At 32.1% G+C, this 10,042-nt stretch overlaps 1 protein-coding gene across 5 annotated transcripts; it reads right to left on the reverse strand.

The window, feature by feature from the left end:
- Positions 1-3,579: 3,579 nt before the first annotated feature.
- Positions 3,580-8,286, reverse strand: LOC104240633 (uncharacterized). Of its 5 annotated transcripts, none has more exons than XM_009795498.2 (7): positions 7,998-8,286; positions 6,958-7,082; positions 5,173-5,535; positions 5,034-5,080; positions 4,588-4,650; positions 4,062-4,194; positions 3,580-3,845 (listed from the first exon to the last, which is right to left on the reverse strand). In XM_009795498.2, exons 2-7 carry the CDS (start codon positions 7,064-7,066, stop codon positions 3,775-3,777), a joined length of 786 nt encoding a protein of 261 aa, XP_009793800.1. In that variant the 5' UTR covers positions 7,067-7,082; positions 7,998-8,286; the 3' UTR covers positions 3,580-3,774. The 5 variants fall into 5 exon arrangements, with proteins under 5 accessions (XP_009793800.1, XP_070004060.1, XP_009793798.1 ...); XM_070147959.1 differs by having other exon boundaries at positions 6,958-7,091; XM_009795496.2 differs by having other exon boundaries at positions 7,993-8,286.
- Between the last annotated feature and the right edge of the window lie 1,756 nt (positions 8,287-10,042).

Consider the following 10,042-nt stretch of genomic DNA (forward strand, 5'->3'; position numbering starts at 1 on the left):
GGCTGAAACTTGATTTGGTTTATTTTCTGTTATTATGCTTAAATCTCTATTAATGATAAGATTAAAAAGAAAACGTTAAAATTTGTTCTACAAGATACCCCTCAATATAATGTCTTCTCTTCCCATGAAAGCAAAAAGCATTTCATTGATTTCTTTTAATTAATTTTACCAATTCTTTATCTTGATAAACCATGATTATTTTTTTAATTTTAGACAATAAAATTTTATCGAACACAAATTACTAGAGAAATCTGAAATAAGTCAATGACAACAAAAAAGATCACTACTTTGTACGATGTAATACCAAAATCAACTCAGTAAAATTGGCGTATGTGTAGTTTAAATCAAAAAAGAATTCTAAACTTAAGTGTTACAACTATATCCTTAAATTATAATATTTAAGGTCATAAAAGTCAACTAATTATTCAGAGATATTTCTTAATAATAAAATTTTATCAAATATAAACTGTTTGAGAAAAAGTCAGTAACAAAGTAGAAGAAAAAAGATCAATACTTCATACGTTATGATACCAATCAGTATATGCCAAAATTCAAGGTCCAATTAAAAGGAATAGTCCAAAACAATAAAGTCTCAAAAGAATTTTACCTAAAATCAATTTTGTAGGTTGAATGCATGTTTAGTTTAAATGGAAAAAGAATTCCAAACTTGGGTGATTTACAATTATATCCTTAAATTATACAAATATTTAAGGTCATAAAAGTCTATCAATATTTTAAGAATATTTTAGTCGTTCAATATTTAGCATAAATTATTCGTGCTTTTATAATAACTAGTATTAGGGTACGCGCTTTGCACGTGTACCTATATCAATGAATATACAAATTTTAAAAATTACATACATATTATTAGATAATTTATTTTATAAAATAAAATTTAAGAATTTTTTTAAATAATAAATATTATTCCCATGAGTTAGCTTAACAAATGAAGGAATTTTATTTAGAGCCTTATTGTAATTTATCCGGATTTATGTCGAAATAAAAATTGTTGTTTTTATGTGACTTAATACTGAAAATAAAATATAAAAATATTTTTTATCACAATTCTTTAAAGATTTGACAAATAATACAAATTAAAAATAAATTAAAAAAAGTTGGTGTTATATCTTCTAAAAATTTGATAGTGACAAATTTAACATTTAAAGAATGACTAATATTGAACTAATATTTTACAAGAAAAAATTTAGTATAAATATTTAGCGAGACGTTTTCATTTGTTGGACTGAATGCAAGAAAGAAACAAATAACAACTTATTTATAACTGGTTGTCTTCTACAATTTTATCTTATTGCTAATTTGTACTTTTACCTATTTGAATCTTAATTTTATACTATAATTGACTTTTCTATATTTATGATTTCTTTTACCATCGATACTCTTCTTATAAAAATAAATTAAGTGTTTTGTAAATTTAACAAATAAATTTTCTTATGATAAATTTGTAAAATAAATTAAATTGGATTTGCTAATTAGTTAATTCAATAATTAATTATTTGTTCTAAACATTAAAAGAAATAACTTAGTTTTTATTAATTTAAATTCTAAAAATTATCTTAATTTTTAAATATTTGACAATAATTATATTTTTTTTCCAATAAGAATTCGATTTTCAAATAGTAAGAAAAATCATATGTTTTGAATCTTTATTTGAGAATTCATAATTGCTAACTCACGTTTTGCATAGTAAAGAATCTCATAGGAATAATTCAATACAACTCTAATAGTAATGGTCTTTAAATAAGGAAATCTATATAAGGTAAAAGTGTTATTCGATTTTAAAGTCCCTTCCTACCTAGTTTAATTACGAAAAATATAATAATAAAATTTTAGGTGATCTTAAGATTCTTAAATTAGGAAATAATTAAATAACTATTTCGTCTAATATAAAAAAATTTAAAGGGTAAAATAAGGGAATAACATTTCGCTAAGTACTTTTATGCTTTTAATATAGTATAGATAAATAGATATAGATTTTATTGCTCTAATGATGAGATGCACAGTTGCCCCAATATTTTGGGACGGTTCTAGTTAAATCTATCAAAAAGTTAACGTACCATTTCAATAAATGGAGAAAGAAACAAAAATTCAAAATAACAATTTGTTAAAAAAATTATTTTGCCTGTTTTTCGCTTTTGGTTACCAAATTAGCCGATAACTATAATGGAAATAGACTAAAAAGATGTAAAAATTATGTATAATTTGGATTTGACCAAAGATTTAATTTTATAATATTTAACTATTCAAGTTCAAGCAAAATTTAAATTATTTATAACAAAACAAAAAGGTTAAAAACTTGAAAAATAAATATGCGTGATGGGGATTTGGAAATATATAGAATTTTATTATAATTAACTATCTAAGTTTGAGACCAAGAATAATTAAATTATTTCTATCAAAATAGAAAGGGCAAAGCCTTGGAAAAAAATTGCCTACGGTTCCTAGCATGGTTAAAAAACAAACTTGGAAACCTAGAAGGATTTAAGAAGAGTCCTCGTATTTAGGATTTTGTATATATTTAAAATAAGAAAGTATTTGATAAACAAATTTTTAGTTAATTTCAAAGTCCAAAATATTAGGGAAATAGTTAAATGACTATTTTGTCTAGTATAAACTTTATCTTTAGAGGGTAAAAAAGGTGAACGATATTTCGCTAAGGGCCTTCGTACTTTTAATATAGTATAGATATAGATATAGAATATAGATAGATATAGATAAATAGATTAATATTCTGCCAAACTTTTGCGCATCACGCGGGAGTTGTTATACTAGTTTAACTAATAATGGAAATAGACAAGAGTTGTTTGAGGCATATTAACAATCAACTTTTGATGAAGTTTGAGTCATAGCTTAGAAATTCACGGAAACTGCATTCGGTTTATCTTAACTTTGACAATTGTCCCCTCTTAACTTCTTTTGAAATTCAAAGTTTCCTCTTAATTAAGTAGCAAAAGAAAAAGAAAGACAAACACGAATTTACTCCTATCGGAATGCTGTTATGGTTAACAACGTTAACATACACTCACGGATTGGCTTATGGTTTTCTTTGAAATCTAACAAGTTAAATTCACTCTTCACCAATTACAGCAAAAGAAAAAGGAAACTTCAGGAATTGCTGAAATCGTCCAGTTATATAATTTCTAGTAATCTACCAAAAGTTCAAAAACATATATTCAGGTTTCTATTTAAATCTCAGATATTTCTCTAAGTCGAGGGTAAGTAAGTTAAACAACAGACAAGAAGAAAACTTGTACGTGCATGACAAAGACTATAACTCAAAGTTGCACCTTATTAGCTTTTTAAAAATAAAATGGACAATAACTGTGAAAACTCACAAGCTTACAAAAGAGATGAGCTAAGAAAATGCACTATTGAATTGCAGTATTTATATACAACCGAAAAAAATGCTAAGAAAATATGAGCATGCCACCTGTATTTTATGTGTCTTTTTTCATCAGTATTCTTTTTTATTTTGGATAACGGTGTTATCAAGCCAACATGCACGCACGAACTACTTCACCTAGTATATGCTACTGCGCACCAACATATGCCGACCAAAGCTTTGACATATGGAAAGAAATAATCCAATCTTTTCATCAATATTAGAATAGTTTCTATCATAATCTGTACAATGGCTCATCAATATAGCTCTAGTAAGACAATTAGAAGCATGTGGACACTTTATGGGTGATATTATCTCTTCCTAGTTGTCTGAGATCTCTCTAAGTCAAGTGTCCACCAGTTTAGCACATTTATTTACAATGAGGAACTATATCTTCTATTCCAATCTAATAAAATCACTGCACGCCATTCATCCATCTTCTGATCTGTAGTACAAAGTAAGCCCATATAAGAAACACTAATAAAATAAGGTGAAATGAAAATGTTGCAGGAAGAAATTTGATAAAGATAAGACAAATATATGTTTCACCACTCCAAGTAATTAAAAAGCAAACTAGTTTGGTATTTGGTAAATGAAACGCACTTAACTTTCTTATCACCAAACTCATCCTTCATATTTTAAAGTTAGAAGAGAGCCATACCATGTATTGGTTCCATGTTGTCTTCCTTGTAAACACCAAGAGGAGAGTCATGCACCGATAGAAGCACTTCTCCGGTCTTAGGAAGCCTTAGAGTTTTGGGTGTCATCCCAACAGATAATTGATTGTTATTCACCTGTAATTGCAAAATAGTTAAGAGTATGTATGCTGGTGCATATACTAGTCAACATTTCAAAAAGATTGCAGACATTCTTCTCAAAGGAAAGATTCATGCATGACTACACGAGCATTGTTCCCATAAAACTACATGCCAGTGAAGTCTGATGGCATATCTAATATATAATACTACCCACTGGTCCAGTTGTCCAGGTGCAGAAAAAGCAAAAATGAAAGACGATGCTTCATGTTTCTGGGTATAAATGTTGCTTAAACATTTCTATCGAAATGCCTGTTAGGAGATATTAAATGAACACATTCATTCAGCCACAAAATACAGAAAAAGAAAAAATGATACGGCAAAAAAGTAATAACTACGTGAACTATGCAAAAGTATTTTGAAGCTACATACACCAGGAGTCTGATGAGTATCCTGCAGCTCAAACATCTGAGCATCAGATGGCTCTTCTAGAACCTACAAATGCAGAATGACACAAGGAATAAGAAGAAAGAAACCATTACAATATATCACAGGTCAGAAAGTCTCATCAGGTGATCAATCAAAAGAAATAGGAAGCTTCATAACTGAACACTTCTACAAAGCTAGGAGATAAGCCAGTGCCAAACGCCACAAATGACTTTAAACTGCCCTCACCTCCACCAGAAAATTGAGAAAAGAAGAAGGTTGCAGAGTACCAACTAGCTTTCTTACTTCCACAAGTTAAAAGCTAGAACTTAAATGAAAGAGCATGCATGCAAGCAAAGCAACTTGAAATTGAAATATGGTATTGCAAGATTAATGGCATGATAATTAACCATTGAAAGTCTAGCAAAAAGTAAACGAACAGCATAACATACGAATTGCTTGATCTCCATGTTTTCAGCACCAAATAGAGTTGCTTTAACTGTCAACAATTAGATAAAGCAAGTCAGAGAAAACAAACTCAAGAACCTTGAATTTTCAGAAAAGGATGTCAGAGGAGAGACTTTAAGATACCGGATTTGCTTGAAAGTCCAAATCCACCAAATGATGGTATGGCATTGGAGCAAGCAGGGTAAGCCATTGACAGCTGTTGTAGAAGAGAAGCAGGCAGATATCTTCCATCAAGTTGGTCGATGCTTAGATTATCATCAGCCTCCTTCCATTTCACTTCATGAGTGCCATCCTCTTTCCTAGTAACAGCTAGGTTCGGAAGGTTTTCCCTAAAAAATTGCATTACTGGAATTTGCAGCTGTTCTTCATTGAAATTCGACCGAAGCAAACACAGCTGAGTTAGTAATTGTTCTGTCTCCACATCACGAATGGCCCTAATTGCAGCACTTTGACGTTCAACTAGAAAAAGATGGGACAATAATTGAGCTGTAATAGATAATATCAGATTTTCAATCACGTTGAATTTATAAAAAATCTCAAAAATTGAGCCAAAACAGAAAGAAAAAGTTCTGACCAAAGGTGCCTTTATGGCAGTTCAGCAGTCATTTATCATGCTGGCCACACATGGAAGAACGTTCAATAGAATGGCTAATTCCAAATGGACCCTTTACCCAAAAAAGAAAAATAAATGGACCAGCCATCTGTGGGATTAAATGGACCCTTTGTATACCTTATTGTTGCATAAAAAGGAAATACATCGTTTGGGATAAAAAAAAATTAGATGATACTTGTTTGACATTTTGAGATGAAATTGCATCCAAACAAGAAAAGTTACACTTCAGAATGTATGAGGCATACCTCAAGCTTAAAACAGTGTTAAATTAAACAACAATAAGGTAACCATGCTAACCTAAAAGTTGATGTTTGATCAGCAGCTAACTCAGATTCTTTTTTTTACAAGCTAAACAAAGCAAAGGTGTCACTAACTTCGAGAAGTCTGCTCAAAATTCCATGAGGTTGTTAGTCTAACTATAGTGAAGCCAGTCACTTCCAAAGTTAATGTGTTCCATCTTTAACAATGTTTAGTTATGACGCCCTGTGAGGGTAAAAGATAACACATATCAGATGATAATATATACAACTAAGGAAGAGCAAAGTGGTGTGGTCTAATTATAATGAAGCCAGTCACTTCCATATACTCTCTTCCATCGACCTCACTTATAGTAGGATGAAAGGGATTATAAGGTGATTGCGCTGATTAGTGAATAGTAATGTTTTTCTACTCCACTCTCCAACCCTTAATATCTCATTAAAACAACAACCAACAACAACAACCTACCCAACAACCTACTCCACTCTCCAACCCCCAATATCTTATTAAAGTAAGAAGAAATAAAAAAATTACACAAGCAAGTTTCTAGATAAAAGCAAATAGTGCAGAGAGCTTATTTTTTCTTGCTATTAGAGTCGCGAGCTTGTATTTTCCTTGTCGCGTTTCCATAACTTCTTGACATCAGAGGAGCCTCATAGAGATAAAGCTAGCAAATGAACAATTTTTTCTCCTTTTTGGGCAGCATGCACAAGAAAGAAATGGAAGAACCAAGTAACAACACTTATTTCATGACATGAACACAAAGCACTAACACAAATGGAGAAGAAAACATACCATTTAGAATATAACTTCAAAGATGGCAAACAGGTAAAATAGCAGTTTCTGCTCTAGGAATTTTGTGCCCCAGTTAAATAAATGAAACTGTTATCCGATTCCTGCTTCCAGCATGTTTGTTTTCAAAGATAAGTGACACACTCTTCTTGTTTTTATTTTATACTTTTTGGCATAGTTTGCACATAACTGACATAATATTTACCCACATGTTAAGTAGAACAAAATGCACAAGAAGATAGTACCTTCGTGATTGATTAATATATCATCTTCCTTTTCCACTTGATGCTTCTCCTGAGCATCCTTCGTGATTTTTTGACTCTTTTTGCAAGTTCTTCCTCTCTTTCTGGCCATTGAATGGAGAAATTTTCTGCAAACACTTTTCTCATACTAAGTTAGCTTTTTTGTTTTCTTTTGGGAGGAATACAACTTTTTGTTACTATAATCTGCTATAGTTGTGGTAGTATGCTGTTGTTTAGATATAATATTGATCAAAGCTATATTTCTAAACATGCTATCGCTCAAAAATAAAAATTACATCCAAAGTGCTCATATTATGCATTAACACTTGAATTGGTTATCACTTGGCACAACATGGAGATCACTGTCATTAGACTTAAAAATGGTTATGTAATGTTTAGTCAAAATTAAACTTATCTTGCTATATTTGTTTATTCAAAAAAGAAAGAGACTATTCAGAAATATCTCCTTTTTGCTAGTTACATCTTCATTAATCCCTGGAATATAAAGCACCTTCATAAAACCAAGGGGAAAAAAATACTAGGTGATTTATTCCCATCCGCCTCAGCTGTGGTGAACAAATTTACACCGTATATGTTGATAGGATGTAGCAGGTACCCAGTAGAATAATCGACTTTGGTGGACAGAGTTACTCGGCATGTGTGCCAGTGGGGGATAGCAGATACCCGGTTGAATAGTTGAGGTGCGCGATGGCTTTGACACCACCATCATCAAACTAATAACAGTATTGTTTCATTTACATTAAAGTAAAATTGTTCTTGCCATCTATTATAACGAAATACTCATTACAAAGAGAAAAAAAAAATTAAAGGAATTCAAATGCATGTAGAGTTACTTGTGATTTAATTATTTAGGAAACAGCGAAATACTAGCACACATACACCTTTATTTATGCTTAATTTATATTTCAAACAAATCCTTAAAAGTGATAACTGTTCACAACCTCAATATTGATCTAATTTTAAGTTACTCAAATCTTTATTTCATTACGAATTAATGAATTTAAAAAATGTCGGTACCTTACAGCTCGAATTCGCCGGAGAAAGAGAACGCGAGACGGAAACCGCCAATAGAGTGGTGTTACTTGTCCGCCTATTCAGCCAACGGAGAGACTCCGGCGTAACTTGAAACTGAATCAACCTGCCGACGTTTTTTTCCAACTTGCGAAGTTCGCAGCAGGCTTCGACTTTCGATCAGCTATTTCTGAAAATTAGTCTCTCACACACACACACCCCTATATACACCGGGGTCCGGAGGGGATCTAAAAGTTTGAAAATGGCTGTGGGTTTTATGGGCGGGCTTTCATTTCTGGAAAGAGAACTAAAGTTGAACCGGTAATGCATGTACACTTTACACCGGCACAAATTAAAAAATAGTCACATTTACACGTGCCATTCAAAAATAGCCATAGTTTTAAAACTCATCGAAATCTAGCCACAAAGACAAATCTGAACTAAAATACTGTTCAAAATACGGAAAATACTCCAGCATAATATACTGAAGTTCTAGTATACTTTGCTGAAACTCCAACAAAGTATACTTGAACTCTAGTATATTATACTGGAGCCAACAAAGTATATCGGTCCAGTATAATATGCTGGAAGTTTATACACAGGTGTACCAAACTCCAGTATATTATGCTAGACCGATCTTTGTTGCAGCAAAATAGTGGCTATTTTTCAATGACTTGGCAAACGCTGGCTATTTTTGAATGACCAGTCCGAAAACTGGTTAGCCCGTGCTATTTTAACCTTTACACTAAACCAATGTCCAATACACGATATGTGTTTGAATGTAATCGTAGTTAATTATTGCTATTTATTTTACTAAATCACTTAACCATGATAGTTAATATAATCTTATGTAAATATTCGGTGTAGCTAAATTTTTACGATTGAACCATATCTAATTCCAACAATTTTTCAACAGTCTTTCTAGAGAACGAATATCTGTTTAGAGGCTTAAATACACTCTACTCGATCTAAAAGTCATATTCTTCAGTTACTTGCCGTCGTTGATTGAAAACATAATCCTCTTTTAGTATAGAACACCACAACCAACAAAGGAGAAAGCTTTAAAAGTGTTAAATTATTAATAAGTCAAGTTGGACAAGTTTCGTTACGTTTGAGAAAAAGGATAAACATAACATATTACAATTTTGAATAGAAAAAAATTCATCTTTAACACAATGCATACCAACCCAACTAAACTTTTGGACTGATTCGTTATGAAAAACTTACTGGCTCAATCCGCGTAACCCACCAAAATTTGTCGCAACTCACCCATTTGACAGTCACTATACAACGTGATATCCCAGATATGTCCTTAATATAGAATATACACCTACAGTTTGAGTTCCTTTAATGTTATACAGAGGATCATGGAAGGAGAAAGAGGACTATAACAATTTGATATACAATTATTGTGTAGGGAATTCTACTTGTACACAATAAAGCTTTGACCAGTGTACATATATACCTACTTATAACGAACTTCTACGTCTTATAGTGGTTTTTTTTTTTCCAAAAATTCCGTTTCCACAGTTAAGGCGGTCTTGCTAGTTTACAGTATTTCAGCATCATCATATCAAAGGCAAACAGAGAAGGTAAAATGTCACGCCCCAAAATCGAGGGGCGCGACCGGCGCTCGACCGGGTAACCCAGTCAAGCGGACCTGGGTGTCTTTCCTATCCCACATGTTACCCCGCGTTTTCATTATTCGTTAACCAAGTGAAATAGTCATTTATGGTTTAAACACATTCTTACGAGATTTACATATTTTACATGGTTACTTGGCGTGGTTTACAAGTTACACTGCCCAAATACAAAATACATAAGTACATAACCCATATTTCCTCGTCTACGGAGCCTCTAAGGATACAAAAAAGTATTACAATACTTACCGGTAACAAGGCTCCGGCTATACCTTACGCAAATACCAAAATAAGATTTCCGGGAGGAAAAGCGGCATGAGCCACGCAGGGCCCCGAGAGGAAAAAGAGGCTCACCAATACAGCTGACGGAAAGTGAAGGAGTGCTACTATTGGTGGACTGGAGTACCTGCTATAGA

The sequence above is a fragment of the Nicotiana sylvestris genome, chromosome 6 (genome assembly GCF_000393655.2).
Source record: "Nicotiana sylvestris chromosome 6, ASM39365v2, whole genome shotgun sequence".
Lineage (NCBI taxonomy): Eukaryota > Viridiplantae > Streptophyta > Magnoliopsida > Solanales > Solanaceae > Nicotiana > Nicotiana sylvestris.

Bases quoted from the DNA above. Each gene is read 5' to 3' on its own strand.
- LOC104240633 (XM_009795498.2), bottom strand. From the start codon at position 7,066: ATGGCCAGAAAGAGAGGAAGAACTTGCAAAAAGAGTCAAAAAATCACG. The intron at 5,536-6,957 runs GTACTATCTTCT...TATCTATTACAG, and splicing joins TATATTAATCAATCACGAAG to CTCAATTATTGTCCCATCTT. The intron at 5,081-5,172 runs GTATCTTAAAGT...AATTGTTGACAG, and splicing joins TGGACTTTCAAGCAAATCCG to TTAAAGCAACTCTATTTGGT.